The following is a 17,406-nucleotide window of genomic DNA, read 5'->3' as shown; positions in this document are numbered from 1 at the left end:
ATCAAGAATAAATTAACAAAATATGTAAATATTTAGTGCTAAATTTTTTATTATACCAATTGAATTATGCACAATTGATAAAAGACATTAACATCGTGATTAATTGTCTTTTATTACTCATTTTTAAAATTGACAAGTTGCTCCAATTTTTTTAGAGGGACAAATTTGCTCAATTTTAAAATTAAGAGGGATTAGAGAGATCTTTTTCCTAGTTTTTTAAATTACAATATTATAAAAAAATTTATGACTCAACTATGAAAAGTTACAAAATAATTACCCAACTATTCACTTTGATTTTTTTTTACTAGTTGGCTAACAATGGTAGCTTTTTAAATTCGCATAACAAATTTAACTGTCAACATTTATAAATTATATTAATTTAGTCTTGATTCTAAAAAACTGACCCTCAACATTTATAAATTGTTTAATTTGATCTCTCTTTTTTCACTTATGTTTTTCCTTATAACGTTGAGAGTTAAATTTAAAAGAATGAGAAAAGATTAAAGTTATTATTTTTAAATTTTGGATGTTTCTATTATTTGTATATTTCCAATTAATTTTTGCTGATAAATTTGTTTTTTAGCTCTTTAGGTGAGAATGTCACCAAAAAAAGTAAAATTACAAAAAGATCAAATTACGCAATGTGTAGTCGGTTAGATTGTTTAGAATCAAGGCTAAATTGGCACAATGCATGAATGTTGAGGGGTTAAAGTTGTATTATGCCAATTTAAAAATCTACCACCATTAGCCCTTTGGTGACCAAAAGAGAAAATATTAAATAGTTGGGTGACCATTTTGTGGCATTATTTGATTGGCCACTAGGTTTTTTTAACATCTGTTAAAAGACTGAAAAACATAACGAAAGCATACTTCAAATACTTAATTTGAAAACAGGTATACTTTAAATACTAAATTGGACCCAAAAAAATTTACTTACCAAAATGAGAAAACGAGTATATTTTAAAAGTTAAATCGTGAATTAAGTTTTTTTATAAGCCACACTAATTTTCTTGCTTTTGGAATCTATTTGCAAATAGAGCAAAAAAATGCATATATGATTTAAATTTTATTTGCAAAAAAAAAAAATCATTGAAGCAATAGTATTCTATAAATGTATTGGTGTATATATTCAACATATATAAAGGAATAATAACTAAACCTAAGTTGTATTTTTAATCTAAAGCAACAAATACAAATTGGATCTAAATATTTTTTTAGAGATATAGACATTGGCCACGAGTTTAAGGATTGAATTTATTTTCATAAAATTAATAAAACAAAAGTCATAAAACATAAAATTCCATATTTCAAAATAAAGATTAATGAGGAATATAACTTAATGTCATTGTAACATTTGTTTAATCAATTTTTGTGCATTTCATAATTGAAGCGCTTCATAACACTATATTAATATAGATTATCAGCTATAAAAATATCAGTTAATTAAACCTCAATTCTTAACCTAATGCAATGAATATAGAACTGTTGATACATGATATCAACGAAGTTGGAGAAAGAGGAGGGGATTGTGATGAAGAAGGTTGATTCACACACGTCAAGGCCGAAAGTCGAAAAAGTAGGAGAGTGGAAGGGAGAATCAAGAGGAGAGGATGATGGCTTGGCCTTTTAGGCTTTGTTGAAAGGAAAGGAGAGACCCCATTTCTATGTAGTGCTTTAAGGGTATTTATAGGAAATGTGATGGTTCCTAGGTGGTCCCCTCTTGAGGACAGTGCACCTAATAATAACAGATGGCTTAACAGAGGACTCAACTGGGTGGTGAAGGATAGACAGTTCCTTTTGTGTGGGGGTTAGCTAGTCAGTAAATGACCATTTGAACGGTACAAGGTGGAGGGTTGCTCACGGGTCTCTTCAATTGGTTTTCATTTTGCACGTGTCCTCATCGGGATAAAGGTATAACAATAGTCCTCTCCCCAGTCGAGAGGTAGGTTATAAAGTGACTGTGCATCGAGACCATCTACAAGTTGCCCCTACAATGGTAGTTGTTGCAAATGAAGCAACAGGACGAAAGATGCAATTATTAGCTTGATGATTCGAGAATGTATGATGCCTTGCAAGGTTATTGAAATTCATGTCTACCCATTTTAACAATGTGTTGGTGGATTCCAAAAAGAGTATATATAGGGGGTTTTAGTGGAACCTACGTTATGGTCAACATTCATGTCTATAAAAATTGTCCCTGCTTTCCTAGTCAAAGGAAATGTTATAAAATGACCTTGCCTGAGACGAAAAGCAATGGTAAGATTTCTATGCCGTGAGTAAGGTTAATTTGGTTTAAGTAAAATTTGTTTGTATTTCTTCTTACAAAAATGGTGGTATTTTGTAAATATTTGGAATTGTTAAAACTAATATCGATAATGGCAATATAGAACGATCACAAAGCAGAAATAAAAGAAAAATAAGATACACAGATTTTACGTGGAACCCCTTTCGGAAAAAACCATGGGCAGAGGAGGATAAATTCACTAATGTTGAAAACTGAATGATTCAAGAGCAGTTTCGATCCTCGGCCTTAAGCCCTACACAGATCCCCTAGTTTTACCACTGTATTTTCTTTAATAAGAATTTGGGTCACACAACTCTAACAGGAATTGTGCTTACATCATAGGCATTGCAAATGTTTGTAGGTATTTAAAATTATGCTAACGTTGAAGGTAAAACGACCATTCAAAAGTAAGCTTGTCTCGAAGGTGATAGCAACCATTCGAGATTATACAGATGTAATAAGATGAACCACCACTTGATGAATTAATCCTTAGTGGAATGAAAGTGAACCCTTAGTGGAAAGGTGTGAGAACTACAACTTGGGTGGTTCCGTGGAAGGGTACTTTGGGAGGTAGTCGTGGGAAGGTACTCATGGGAGGGTACTCGTAGGAAGGTATCGTAGAAGGGTACCGTGTGTCGATTTTTGAAGATGCACCTCACCTTCGCGGAGAGCAACTAAACGATTCACAAAGCGGCTCGAATGTTAATTTTTGAAGATATGCCTCACCTCAGTAGAAAGCCATTGAACGGTTCATGGAAGGGCCCAAATGTTTGCCTTGCCTCAGCAGAGAGTTGTTGAATGGTTCATGGAGGGGCCCAAATGTTGATCACAGGTTGATCACACTACCATCAGCTCTCACTGCTCAAAATTACATAGAAAGTAACAAATGTCTTACTCCCACACATGAGGGAGGCTTATGGAATCATTTGTCGATCACATTATTGTCGACTCTCGCAACCAAAAATCACGTAGAGAGTGATTTTACTCCAGCGAACCACAATCATCAACCAAATTTACTCACTTTAAATTTACATGATTAATGTCATGTTGACCTCTCCTATATTGAGCAAAACTACCAAATAAAAAATGACAATATAAAAAATTTTATGAAAATAAAAACTGATTTACCACTTGATGAATATGTAGAATTTTAAATATAATATAAATGTAGGCGGTAGATATGCCCACTATGGATTTCTTTTATGAACTTTTAGCCTTTTTTTTTTTTGCCATATTACGCCACTATCTTTTCTTTTATACATGCGTACCGATACATCTCATGGGAACAATCCGTGCTCACTAGCCATTCGTGGACACTTTCTCTTACCACCATATATATATATATTATTCATATGGAGGGAACCCCTCGTAGGTTCTTGCTTTACCCTATATATTTATTCTTTTAACAAATAAAATATACACATACATGAATTGGAAATTCTGTCTTTAGAGGTAATCCTTCGTGGGGCCTTTTTCTATTCTTCTCTATGTATACTTGCTTTTATGTAATATAATATGCATACTTTATATGCGTATAGGTGGGAGGTTAGTAGCTCCCTATATTCTATCATCAAAATTCATACAAAATATATACAAGTTTGGGAATGTTGAACACTCTCATCGAGTTTAAACTCTACCGTAACGCCATCTTCAATTATATATATATTTTTATAACACGTACATATGAAGAACAGATAGTGGGTTCATACCCCACTTTCACTTATGATAATGTAATTCAATATATTTAAATTTATATTTTTTTATATTAATAGTAATACCGATATTAATTGAATTAAAACTCAATCGATCGTTATTTTTTTTTTAATACCTATATACATGCAAGTGAGGGTATACCCCCAATTGGACCTTTTGTTGGTCTTTATCACTTGTTATCATTTCTTTTTTCTTTTTTTTTAACATATAAACATGGGAAGCTAACCTATCATTTAACAATGCTTGGGTTCATGTTCATCTCTACTTCAAATTTATTTCTCTTATATATGGTGACCCTTCGTGGTTTCTTTTTAACAACTTTTATTATTATTATTTATAAAATATAAATACATGCATGTATGTATGTGACCCTTCGTGGGTTCCTTAAACCCCGCTTCATGGGATTGCTATTGCTATTCTTCTATTATACATGTATGATTAATATGCTTGTATGTAGATGGAGGGTGTAGCCACCCTATGTGCTTCTCTAACTCCGTGGGACACCTCCTGCGGGAGTCTAGCTTTAATTTTTTTTTTATTTAGATAAAATATAAACGAGATGGGTGGGTGTTGGACACCCCGATGAGTGAAGCATATTATACACATGACATTGGATAATATATATATGTAAAGGAAAAGAAAGATCTGACCTGCGATAGGGATGGTGGGTTAGTGAAAAGGAAATGGAGGGGATGTCCATTGAGTTTAGTCATCAACTAAAGCATTCTAAATTCTAAACATATCAAGCTCACAACACAATCAAATAAGAAACCAAACAGCATACACGATCCAACCATGCATTAACTTAAGGATCATTGTGAAAGAGCTCAAAGAAAGCAATTGTAGGGACGAAATTATACAAACCAACAAAGGAAAACTAAAATGAAAAATGCAGGGAATGAAGCAAACAGCGAAAAAGAGGGGAAAATGAGTGATGGAGATGGATCTATTATGTTCTTGGCTGGAACAAGCTAATTCAATCTATGCTCACCGCACTATTGTTGATATAAGATATCAACAAGGTCGGTTCACCCACGCCGAGGCTAAGAGTCGAAAAAGTGGGAGAGTGAAAGAGAGAATTCAAAAACTCATATTTAATTTAAACATAATATGCAGAATGAATATAGAAAAAACCATATATATACCCATCTTAATAACAAATAGTATCAAATACAAAGTATGTAATTGAAATTGAAATAACATTAAATTGCTGTTAGTTGAAGTGAAAAATCATTAAAATTTGTGATAATAATATATTTAGTAAAGCTAAAGAAACCAACCAATTTAAATTTAGAAGAAGAAAAAAGAGAAAGTAAATCCAATATTAATATATATATATTGACAGGGGCGAAGCCAGAAAATTTTTTTAGGGGGCTGGATAAAATTTTAATTTTTTATAGTTTATATTTTTATAATTTGTAAAGGATTAAATTAAATTTTTATAATTTTAGGAGGGCTAAAGTGTAATTTTACCTTTATTAATTTAAAATTTTTAAAAAATTTCAAGGACTTAAAATGAAATTTTCCATTTTAGGGGGCAGGGGCCCATGCCAGCCCCTGGCTACGCCCCTGTATATTGATACATATATAATAATAGATTTATTTCTTTGAATAATCCTAAAAATATTTTGTTTTTTAGTTACCTTTTCCTTTAAAAACATCAACTTACTATTTAAATTTTTTATATACATTTTGTGCATATAAATTCTTGGAATATAGAACTTTTTTAGAAGTTACAAAATGTTAAAATAAAATTAATAAATTATTAAAAATAAAAATTATTAATTAAGCATAAATAAATTCATTTGGACATAAAATAGTAATTTAATCACAAATAATTAAAATGGAACAATAAATTTTAAATGTTGAGCCCCAGTCAAGAGGTAAGTCATAAAGTGACCTTGTCTCGAGACCATCACTACGTTGTCTCCACAGGTGATAGTTGTTGCAAATAAAGTAGTGGGTGACAATTTGGAATGGGTTACGTTTAAAGGGTGATGCGACCTCGGCCGCATCATGTTTTGAAACAATTCGACGACATCGAGATTGGCCCAAACTCGAGGAGCTTAAGTGCAGAACGAAGCTTTTAATTGCAGTTTGTTAATTTAGTTGATGGAATAAGGACTTTGATTTATTTATTTTAGTTATTATAATATGATACTTTAATTATGTCTTGTTTATTAAATGCATCTTTAATTAATGTTTTCCATTATTGATCTACATCTTTTAATTATGACATGCATTATGTGTTCTGCATTTAATAAAGTCATGCATTATGTAACTTCCATGTTAATTAAAGTTTGCATCTTTTTAATGAAGTCGTGCATTAAGTAATTCATTGTTCATTTAGTTTATATCTTAATTAAACCAAGCATTTAAGCATCCTAGTTGTTAAATATGTTTGAGTTTGTTTATATAAGTATGTTATTTAATTTGACTGTTATTTTTTTAATGCTTAAGTTTTAGTGTATTTAATTTTTCTTAAATAAATTGATTGTGTGATTGTTGTAGGAAAGTCCAAAAGGCTGGTCACATAGCTACAAAAGGGCTGTTTGTTTGCCAAGAAGAATCAAACGCTGTCACATTCAATTAGCTGTCTAGTTTTGGCATAAAAGAGTATGCATTTGATCACTTAATTGCTGGTGCATATTTGGAACACCTTTTGTGGGTATTGAAAGCACTCAAAGCTCATAATGGTGACATTTCAAATGGACTAAGAGTGACTCTTCAAGTCTAATCGATTTATGCACTCAAAGCTAGTTATGGTGCCAATACACAAGCATTAAGGCATTTGGTTAAGGGGGAAATGAAGGGACATCAAGCAGCACATTTAATTGACCATTAAGCCTTCATCAAGTGAAGAGGCATAACTTTTCAACTATGCATGAATCAAGTGAAAAGACATGACTTTTTGGCTGCCCATTAAGAGTTATAATTGAATTTTAATATTTTCTTAATAGCTGATATGAATGTTGAATTTGAATAGTCATAATAATGCCTATAAACAGTTTGTAAGAAAACATTGTTTTGGGGAAACTTCTTTTGCCAAATTTATGAAATATTTGAAACTTGTGAGAATTCAAATTTCCTTGTTCTTTTTGGGATTGATCTGACTTATCAAGTTAGGTTTGTGGCGTTTTATCCTTCCTTTCTTTTTCGAACTTATCACTGCAAAGTGTGGCATTCGTTATACCTTTGGTTCCTTTCTCGTTAGATAGTGGGTCAAGGTTTATTTGCTGATTTTACTTTTCATTATCCATCTAAGTGCTTACAAGTCTTAGGTCAACAATCTCTATATTGTTGGTTTAGCCTTTGCCTTTGCCGAATTTCCTCTATCCATCTTCCAAACTCTTTGAACCTTTGTTTGAACCTATCTTCTATCCATTTTCAGCCTTTTCTTGTAACAAATCAAACTTACTCAATTTCTAGATTGGGCACACACATCAACTCGAAACCACATCAACCGAGTTCGTATCAAAGGGCGGATAGTCGTCAGTGATAAAGGGAAAGTATAGGGAAGTGCTTTTACTGGTTGAAAGGTGAAGAGAGGAAGAAACCCCCCAAAAATTCACTTTGTAGTTCGATTGATAGTTATTAGCTCGATGATTCGGGAATATACAATGCCTTGCGAGGCTATTAAAATTCATGCCTACCCTTTTTAACAATGTGCTGGTGGATGGTATTTTTATTCGTAGTTGACTTGTATAATTTTTGCTTTGTGATTTAACGGGTGGTATGCCCATTAACTCGACAATCTGAGAATGTATAATGCATACTCTTACTAGTGGTGTAGTTGTCGATTAAAGGATATGAAATTATATTTTTGGAGATACGCCACACCTCTGTGAGAAGTCGTTGAACAATTCATGTAGAGGCTTGAATGTGCTACCGTTGGCCTGTGGCTTGAAATTATGCTATGGATACATGTCGTGTGTATATTGTGGATGCAACTATTGACAATGTAAAATGGTAGAGTTTCAAGCCATTCGTTAGCAATATAAAATGTAAGAAGTGCAAACTGTTTGTTGTCTATGTATAAGGTCTTACCATTGTTCAAGGGCACGAGTTTTTAGGACAATGATCCTGCCTAACTCATAGGCCCGAGCTTACGAGAGATATTGTTTGGCTCAACAGTTTATCAAACACATCATTATTTTTATAGAGTAGTAGTAGTTTTTTTTTTTTTCTGGATGGAGTATTTTGATACAAATACGTGTTAAGCATGGATAAATAGTTGATAACATTTTGGATTATTATTTAATACACTAGCAATGTAGTTTTTTTTTTAACTTCACAAGTGAGCTTAAGAAACCATCATGTGTCTTATTTATTTAGTTTTTATTTTTTAAAATATCAATTAAGGACACTCAACGGTTTCTTACGTCTATTTGTAGAGTTAAAAAAACTCCACTACGAATGTATCAAATAATAATCCTAATATTTTATTATTCAAAAAACCTAATAAATTATAATTATTAACAAATACTTGTGCTATAAAGACGTAATGTTACTTATAAAACAACAAAATACTATAAAATTATATCTTATTAAAACATACATACATATGAAAAGGTATGTTATGAAAAGACTTCTCTATAGTCATTTCAACAAATTTGCTTGGAGAGCATTGTTGTATATTAGCGCCATGTATATATATATATTCTATGCACCTTAAAACCATCATAATTTACTAATATTATTTTTGTCTTATTTATATTTTTTTTTGTTCAACTGGTAAAAAAGTCTAATTTTATTAAAAAATTAATTAAATCCCTCACGAAAAAGACACTCAATTAAAATTTTAAATTCTCAAATTGTATCAATTAAGCTCTTTGAACAATATTTTTTAGCTTTGACCATAATGTCGCTAATGTGATAATTAACAATTTTGATGTGACAATTTATATTAACAACAAATGTTGACATGGCACTTCAACTGCCACGTTAGTAAAAAAATAAAAACTATTTGAATTTTTTGTCTGGAATAAAATTAATAAAATTAAATTTTATTTATATATTTTTTTGAGTATTTTTATATACCCTAAAAGGTATATTAGAATTAAAATATTGATACATATCTCATATTTTTAAAGAAAAATAATTTTTTTATATTTTTTATATTTAAAAAAAACTAAGTTTGTAATGAATTTCTCCAAGTCCAGACATAAAAATGTTAAATAGTTTTTCTTTTTCTTGTTGCTAAGATGTACTTTCACATCAAGGTCATTAATAGTCATGTCAGAAATAAAAGTTTTTTGTAAAAAACTTATTTAATGCAATTTAAAATTTAAAAAACTTAATTAAATGTGTTTTTACAAAAAGGTTTAATTAAAATTTTTACCAAAATTCAGGGACTTTTTTTTTTCACCTATTAATCCCTTATTTTTCTAACAAAGTCCTCAACTCTTAGCAGCGAAATTGCTACATCTGAAGTCGCTAGCTACTGTGGATGTATTTTGAAAACTCCATCTCCTGTCGGCTGCCTTCGAAATAATTTAACAATACATTTAAAATCAAGTAGAAAATAGCTGATTCAAAAATTTTAATCCTAATTAAAGGGTAATTATTAAATTTATTAAGTTATGCTATTTTAAAATTTTAATACATCAAATATATCATTTCAGATATTACTTACAAAAAAATTAATTGCTAGATATAACGTTTATCGTTTACATTAAGACTGAAATTTTGAAATTCAAAAAATATAGAGATTAAGAATGATCCAGTTAGGGAATATGGGCTAAATTTATAATTTTATACATAATATATGACTAATAGCATAATTTAACTAAACATATTTAACTGCTACCATTTGGCTACGACTAAAATTTCAAAATTTGAAAAGTCAAATTAAAGTATAATTACTAAATCCACAAGTTATACAAAATATAGGGCCTAACAGCAGAATTTGACCTGTTTCTTTTCCAAATATAAAATAAATTAATAATAAATAAATAAAATATTGATTGTTATGTTACAAAGTGAAAGAATAGAATTCCATGCCCTATGCTAATAATGGAAGTCCTTCCTACAAAATGTTAAAGATCTCTTACCCAGTTTTCATTGGTTAAATTGCTCGAAGGGTCCTTCACTATAGGTTTATGAACAAATTAGCTCCTTTACTATAAAAATAAGCAATTTAATCTTTGTACATTTAATTTTAAAGCAAATAGGTCAAAATTGAACATTAAAAGATGTTGATTCATCATGTTTTTAAAGTGACTTGAGAGAAGAAAATGAGCAATTTAGTTCTTGTCCTGTTTTAAATGTACAGAAATTTTTCTTTTTTTAATAAATGTCACTTTAAAACACGACAAGTCAATTAAATATACAGGGATTAAATTGCTCAATTTTATAATAAATGGACTAATTTAATCTTCAGCCTAATACAAGGACCCCAAACAATTTAACCATTTTTCATTTCACCTTGACTTGCTAGTGTGTTGTTCCGAGGTTATTTAATTCTAGTCCTCTAATTGTTTAACTAGGAGTCCATAATATGGCAATTCCTAACAAAATCATTGGAGTAGTTGACATACTTGGTCCAAAATGGCCGAAGATGCTCGAGGCCGATCGGCAGCCATGGTTTTAACTGGCCATTGTAATGAATAACGGCTGCTTTTTTCACGTTCTCAATATCGGTTTTACTCTGATAGCCTAAGCCAAGCATATGCCATGACGGGTCAATTGGATGAACATGACCTTTAAATGCAATCAGAGCGGGTGGTAGAGTTCCAAACTTCCACAATGTCAGGTTTGAATCCAGGTTCTGCCACAAAAGAAACCAAACAATAGGGTGAAACATGCTGTTGTTTACCAACAATTTACTATAAATGCTGCTTACCAAGACCTGGACCTGACCGATCAGTTCAACTAATTCTCAGTTCAAACAGTCAAACTGTCAAATAAAAAAGTTGAATTAACCAGTCTGGTCGGCAAAAGTACTATGAAGACCTCTATATTTGGAGTCATAATAAATTTTGACCCCTTCACTTAAAAAATGGGCTAATTAGTTCCTGTTCATTAAATCAAAGAGCAAACCAACTCTTTCTGTTAAAATTTTCATCTATTTCTTCTATTAAAAATTGGCGTGATTGACAAAATAACCAAATGGTTTCATGTGGCAGGCTACGTGTGCCTTATGTTAACGTATAGGGACTAATTTTTAACAATAAAAATGGATGGAATTTTTAATAGAAAGACCAATTTGCTTTTTAATCTAACTTACAAGGGCTATTTTGCCCATTTTTTGAGTTGAAGGGGCAAAATACGATCTGACTCCTGGTATAAAGGCCTCCATTATACCTTTAACTAGTCTAATCAGATTTTTTTAATCCATGAAAGTACCACTGTCCACATTCATGTGTGACAAGTGAAAATGAGGATATGATCTATAAGTATTCAAAAATACATAAAAGTTTTAGAAAAATCCAACCATACTCGTGTTGGATACAAATTGGTATTCAAAACTCACATCTGAGTCCAAGTAACATACAAAAAAGCTAGGTAAAAGTACCATGGAAGACCCTATATTAAAAGTTAGATCGCATTTTACCCCTTCTACCCAAAAAATGGCAAATTGGTTGTTAAAATTTGTTCTGTTCTGTTAAAATTTTCATTCATTTATACTGTTAAAAACCAGCATGACTAACAAAATAACCAGATGGTGATACGTGGTGTGTTATATGTACCTCATGCTAACATGCACAAATCAGTTTTTAACAGCATAAATGGATAAAAATTTTAACAAAAGAAGCAATTTGCTCTTTGAACTAACATACAGGTACTTAATTTGCCCATTTTTTGAATAGAGGAGACAAAATGCAATCCACCTACCTTTACCAAAGAAGTTGCTATTTGCTAACAAAGAGACTAAACACAAGTCAATTACGGTCTACTTTTAGTTGGCATGTGATAAATTACCTCTTTAAACCAGTGATGATACGTCTCTATTATATTTGTCTTCCTCCATGCACGAAGATCAAATATATTCATCCCATAAGCCCATGCACATTCATCAGGATCTAAATGCTTAGCTATAATAGGATGGGAAAAATTGAAGTAGTTTTTGAAACGTTTGGACATCACCCATTCACCTTCGCCTTTACAAGTTTCAACAGCTCCATTTACTTTTCCGTGCAGATCAATCTCCAAAAGAGGAGACAAATCACATTGAATTACAACATCATCATCTAAAAATATCACTTTCTCAAGGTCCGGAAACAGCTGTTCAAAACACGTAATCATAACATATATTTATGAGTATATGTAAGTGAAGAAATAGGTTAAAAGTATTATGGAGGCCCTTGTACTATGGAGTTGAACTATATTTTGCCTCCTCTACTCAAAAAATGGGTAAATTAATCTCTATACGTTAGATTAAAAAGCAAATTAGTCATTTCTGTTAAAAATCTCATCTATTTGTATAATTAAAAATTGGAGTGATTGATGGAATAACAAGACAATAATATGTGATGTGCCGTGTGTATCTCATACTAACGTATAGGAACCAATTTTCAACAACAGAAATTAATGAAATTTTTAACAGAATGATCAGTTTGCTCTTTAATCTAATGAACATGAATTGATTTGCCCATTTTTTGAGTAAAGGAGGTAACATGCAATCTGACTCCTAGTACAAGGGCCTCCATGGTACTTTTCCCGAAGAAATAGTTCTAGACATAAGTAGATAGATACCTTGGGTAAATATATTCGAAGATGGTTGAGTAAGGATATGTACTTTGGACTTCGAACCTCCAATTTAGAAGCGAATTTTCGAGTAGTATCAGAGAGATTTGTCTCTGTAATATGACTGCCATGATAGTAATCTTTTATGTCGTTATGATTGTCTACGACGTCAAGCAAAGGAACATTCTCTCTAGTTAACCAATCAAATTGATGAACACCTTTCACTTCAACTATGGCAGGGGATACGAGGTTTAATGCAAACCAAGAATGCATAGCCGCATAAGTTTTCTTGTCTGTGATGATGTGGAAGACGATCTTGCTAGGTTCTAGTGATGATTCGACAGCAGAGGTAACAACTACCGAAGCAGCCAATATGTTGTCTGTTGACAGGATAAAGTGGTGGTAAGAATTGTTAGAAACCAAAGGCAGAAGCTCAGGAAAAGGCAATTGTCTACGTGCATGAGCATTGGATGAATATTCATTAGTTAAACGTAAAGAAAGACAATGGATGCCTCTTGGAATGGAACTTGCTGCAAAGTGTTTGTTCATCAACTCTGAAAATCTAGATTCCATTATTTCTGTTTCAAGTTTCATTATCTGTGCAGAAATGATGAACACTAATTAGGAGGTAAACCAAACTTACAAATATACCAAATAAAATATAAAAGAATCATCAAGAAAGAGTGGTCGGAATGGACAAGAACAGTAGAAGTTTATCCTATTAAGAAACAAAGCCTAGCATCGATTCAGGTTTCAGTAGATAAGCATCATACATAGTGAAATAGTTGGAGTCTAATTTTTGGCACTTTTTCTCACAGCATCAAGTCTCTATGGTCTTTAAATTTCTTCCCTAAAATCATTAACACTAAAATAAATAACTGTATAAAGATGTTATATATGAATCAACTTAAATTGTTTGCACTTTTTCTTTTTGTCTACAAACTTATAGGAACTAAGCTGCATGAAACATTAAACTTCAAAAAGATATATTTGTATTTAAAATAACTACACCAATTTTTTAGCTTTAATAATGGACATCATCTCTCCCAAAATCCTTGGGATTAAGGCTCAGTAAAATCTAATTTATTCGAATGGTAGATATATTTCTTAAATTATTTTGCCAAAGATTTGCAGCGCTGAAAATTGAAATAGAAAAACCGGAGAGAAAACATAACAAAGGGAATAGAATGAAGAAGAGAAAGATAAAAGATCCAATTAGATAATATTATAAACGGTAAAATTACCATGGAGGCCCCTGTACTAGGAGTCAGATTGCATTTTGCGTCCTTTACTCAAAATATGGGCAAATTAGTCCCTGTATATTAGATCAAAGAGCAAATCAGTCCTTCTTGTTAAAAATTTTATCCATTTCTGCTGTTAAAATCCGGCGTAGCTGACAAAATAACCAAATAGTTACATGGGGCATACCACATGTACCACATGCTGACGTATAATGACCAGTTTTTAACAATAAAAATGAATGAAATTTTTGACAGAAGGACCAATTTGCTTTTTGATCTAATATACAGAGACTATTTTACCCATTTTTTGAGTAGAGGGTGCAAAATGTAATCCGGTTCATAGTACAAAGGCCTCTATAGTACTTTTACCTATTATAGACATCAACAAATTAACAACTTGAAGCTTTCACAATAATAGTTCCATTTTTCATCTTTGTGAAATCATCTAGATTCGTTTCATGTTAGATTCAATTTAATTTTCTCTAAGTATTGCCTGATATCCTGTTTGTTTTTGAAGCCAAGGGAAAGATAGTAAAATGCAAAAGTACCATTTAAGTTAATCTTCCATCTAGATTATGCATGCTTCATCGACACAGAGTTAAAAGCCTATAAAACCACTTAAATAAAACAAGCATTTAAACCTAGAACTTCTTGGTCTAACATAGTGACAAGAAAATTTTCCAACACCTATTCAACAACCAATAACAGTAAAGTAATGAACCTTAGCATGATAAAAAAAACAGTAAATTGAGAGTAACTATAATTTATATAAATAACAATACCGTTGCTCTTAACATTAATGCAAAGGTCTTTGCATCGTACTGGTTGTTCTTCATATCAGAAACAAGATGACTAAATGAATCCGGAAGCTTTAGTCCTTCTGGGATTTCCTCACTGTTTACTTGATTGAGAATCATATATAAGTCCTTAACTAGTCTCTGGCGAACCACCACCAAAAAAAAATCAACTCAAGTTGAAAATCATTACTAAATTTTTACTTTAAGAGCAAATTTAGAATGCATTTACGGCATCTAGAGAACATGATACTTACTCCTGAATCATCAACTCTACCAAGAATCCTTGGCCCTAATCGTCTACCTAAACAATCTGCACAGCGTACAAGAAAAAAAAGGTCATGGTGGCAATGAGAGCAGAGCTAACTAAAAATGTAACTAAAGAACATGTTCGATAAACAAATTATCATAGTAAAATAGGGCTACAAGCAATCAATTTCAAGCATCAATGAGGGTGTTATTATATAAGTTTGACTCAGCCGGTTCTTATAGATTCCTATGGTAATATAAACATTTTTAAAACCTAGAATTGAGTAAGCTAATCTGTATAAATCAATTGGAAAAGAACTCAAACAGTGATAAAGAGTAAAAAATAACAAAAATAAGAATTCAATAGAAACATGACCATCAACTTGGAATCCTACAACTGAAATGTAGACATCAACATCTCGTCCTATTTCGGCCGGGAGTGGTATTCAAGTAAAGCCCTCCTAACAATGACGACTCCAATATTCAAACTTGGTCCAAATGCCTAAGGAAGAAGTCCACTTCCAGTTCTTCCAACCATTTGTTGGTGTTGCACTCATGTTTTATAACAATGCAAATAACTTTTTCAACTTTTAACACCAATACACTATATTGTCAATAGCATACACTACAAAATAAAGGTGTATGGACCAAGGAAATCATGGAACATAGCAACTTGCATATTTTGATTCAACTATAATCCAAAACATTCCAACATATTAACGAACAAACTCCAAACCAAATCATATCCAACACTAATCGAAAAAAGATGGAAAAAATGATCATATCCACGGAATAAAATAAAATCAAGAGCAATCCCCTACCACCACACCTAGTGCAAAACAAAATCAGTTATCAACAAAATGAGAATCATGATAAACCGAGATTTCAAGGAAAAAAAAGGGTCTAGCATACCAACAAAACTAACCTGAAATGAAGATATTAAAAGAACAAGCATATTAGCTAATTTGTTCATACACAAACTAAATCAAATTGGCATTATAATATCAATCAAATCAAATGCACAACCAAAAATACATTAATAAGTTGACAGTTAGAATAATTAAGATTACAAGAATGGCCTAAAAGATAACAAAAGTAGTATATCAATGTACCTCTCACCCCCATTAAAATGCATAACAAAAAAAAAAATACAGATCAAATCCAATAGTAAAGAAAAAACAAAAATCATAGAAATTAAAAGGGTACCAAATGAGGAGCACTTGTCGACACCTTCAAGAGTAAAAAAAGCGGTTAGAATGAAGCTAAAAGGTAGCAAGAAAGTGAGGATCAGAATGGTATGGAAAAGGGTCCTATACGAAATATGTGTAGCAGCCACCGTGATCTTCATCAAGTCAATAAACACATTGTTGTTTGATATGGTTATAATTCTCATGCTAAGCGAGACTTGAAGCTGCATCCTTGTCTATGCAGCCCAACTTCCGCTAAACAAATCTTCTCCACTCTCTCCAAAAACACACCACCTTTCCTATAGTTATCAAAATCAATGGTAGCTCCTCCACAATATCGTTCTCTGTTCTTTTCTATACCCAATTCTACCCCAATCACCATCGAATCCAATTTTTTTTTCTCTCTTTGTTTTCTGACTCAATATTTGTTTTCCTGGTCTGGGTTTCCTTTAAAACTTTCTTTTCTTTTGGTCTTTTTAACAAACACCTCCATTGCATTAAGTGTTTAACGTCCACCAAAAAAGGGGGGTTTTTCCTTCTTCATCCCTCTTTTTTGGAAAAAGATTTTGGATCAAAGAATCAAACTAGTTGTTTTGAAATCTGGGTTGTGATTATTTAAGCTTTTAGCTTGATTATATTTGCCTTCCAATGGCTCAAAAAAGAAATGAAAGAAGAAAGGAGGACTGGGAAGTTTACATTTTTGGGTATAATTTTGAGTTCGAATGAAAGCTTTTTATTTTTTTAATTAAATTTCTTTAGAAAAAGAATAAATTAATATTTAAACAAAATTAAAAATAAAAATTGGGGAAAATGAACCTTGATTTTGGATTTTATGAGTCAATAACATGTAGGGTGAAGAAAAGGTGGATGGTAGAGGATAGAGTGAGCATTATATTTTCTCCTAATTTTATGGGGAAGCATTTGCTTTATATGTGGATGTTATTTTCTTAATTTTAGTTTTTTTTAGGCTTAATTCATGGTTTTATTTATTTTATTTTGATATTTATATTTTTTATTTTAATTAAATATTTAAAGTACTAAAACATATAGTTTTTAATTTAATTATAAATGAATGTTAAAAAAGAACGTACCAATCACGTGATATTGCATGGTTAATTCGTTTTCACTTGAGCTTCAGATTGATTTTGGCTTGAGTTCCTTATTTTAGAGTCTTTTTGGATGGACATTTACTTCTAGTACGATACGTTAAGTTTTCTTTTTGTCTCACATTAAAATATCGCTATAGTATT

The 17,406-nt window shown here is 31.5% G+C and overlaps 1 protein-coding gene across 5 annotated transcripts; it reads right to left on the bottom strand.

Annotated features, from left to right (window-relative positions):
* Positions 1-9,928: 9,928 nt before the first annotated feature.
* On the bottom strand, positions 9,929-17,016 carry LOC107888552 (probable galacturonosyltransferase 14). 5 transcript variants are annotated; one of them, XM_041077620.1, is made up of 7 exons: positions 16,176-17,015; positions 14,978-15,033; positions 14,709-14,864; positions 13,198-13,282; positions 12,695-13,065; positions 11,921-12,223; positions 9,929-10,766 (listed from the first exon to the last, which is right to left on the bottom strand). In XM_041077620.1, exons 1-7 carry the CDS (start codon positions 16,384-16,386, stop codon positions 10,482-10,484), a joined length of 1,467 nt encoding a protein of 488 aa, XP_040933554.1. In that variant the 5' UTR covers positions 16,387-17,015; the 3' UTR covers positions 9,929-10,481. The 5 variants fall into 5 exon arrangements, with proteins under 5 accessions (XP_040933554.1, XP_040933555.1, XP_016668192.1 ...); XM_041077621.1 differs by having other exon boundaries at positions 12,695-13,282; positions 14,709-14,820; positions 16,176-16,199; positions 16,286-17,015; XM_016812703.2 differs by having other exon boundaries at positions 12,695-13,282; positions 16,176-16,199; positions 16,286-17,014.
* Positions 17,017-17,406: the final 390 nt, after the last annotated feature.

Source organism: Gossypium hirsutum, chromosome A09 (genome assembly GCF_007990345.1).
Source record: "Gossypium hirsutum isolate 1008001.06 chromosome A09, Gossypium_hirsutum_v2.1, whole genome shotgun sequence".
In the NCBI taxonomy this organism is placed as follows: Eukaryota; Viridiplantae; Streptophyta; class Magnoliopsida; order Malvales; family Malvaceae; genus Gossypium; species Gossypium hirsutum.
Note: the sequence above shows the minus strand (reverse complement) of the source record. Positions and strands in the feature narration are given on the sequence as shown.

What these genes read in the sequence shown, in the direction of transcription:
- LOC107888552 (XM_016812702.2), bottom strand. Translation starts at nt 16,386, where the DNA reads ATGCAGCTTCAAGTCTCGCTTAGCATGAGAATTATAACCATATCAAAC. An exon ending in CATTAATGTTAAGAGCAACG is followed by an intron (nt 13,283 to 14,708) that starts GTATTGTTATTT and finishes ATTTCTGCACAG; the next exon opens with ATAATGAAACTTGAAACAGA. An exon ending in ATCATCACTGGTTTAAAGAG is followed by an intron (nt 10,767 to 11,920) that starts GTAATTTATCAC and finishes CTTTTGTGGCAG; the next exon opens with AACCTGGATTCAAACCTGAC.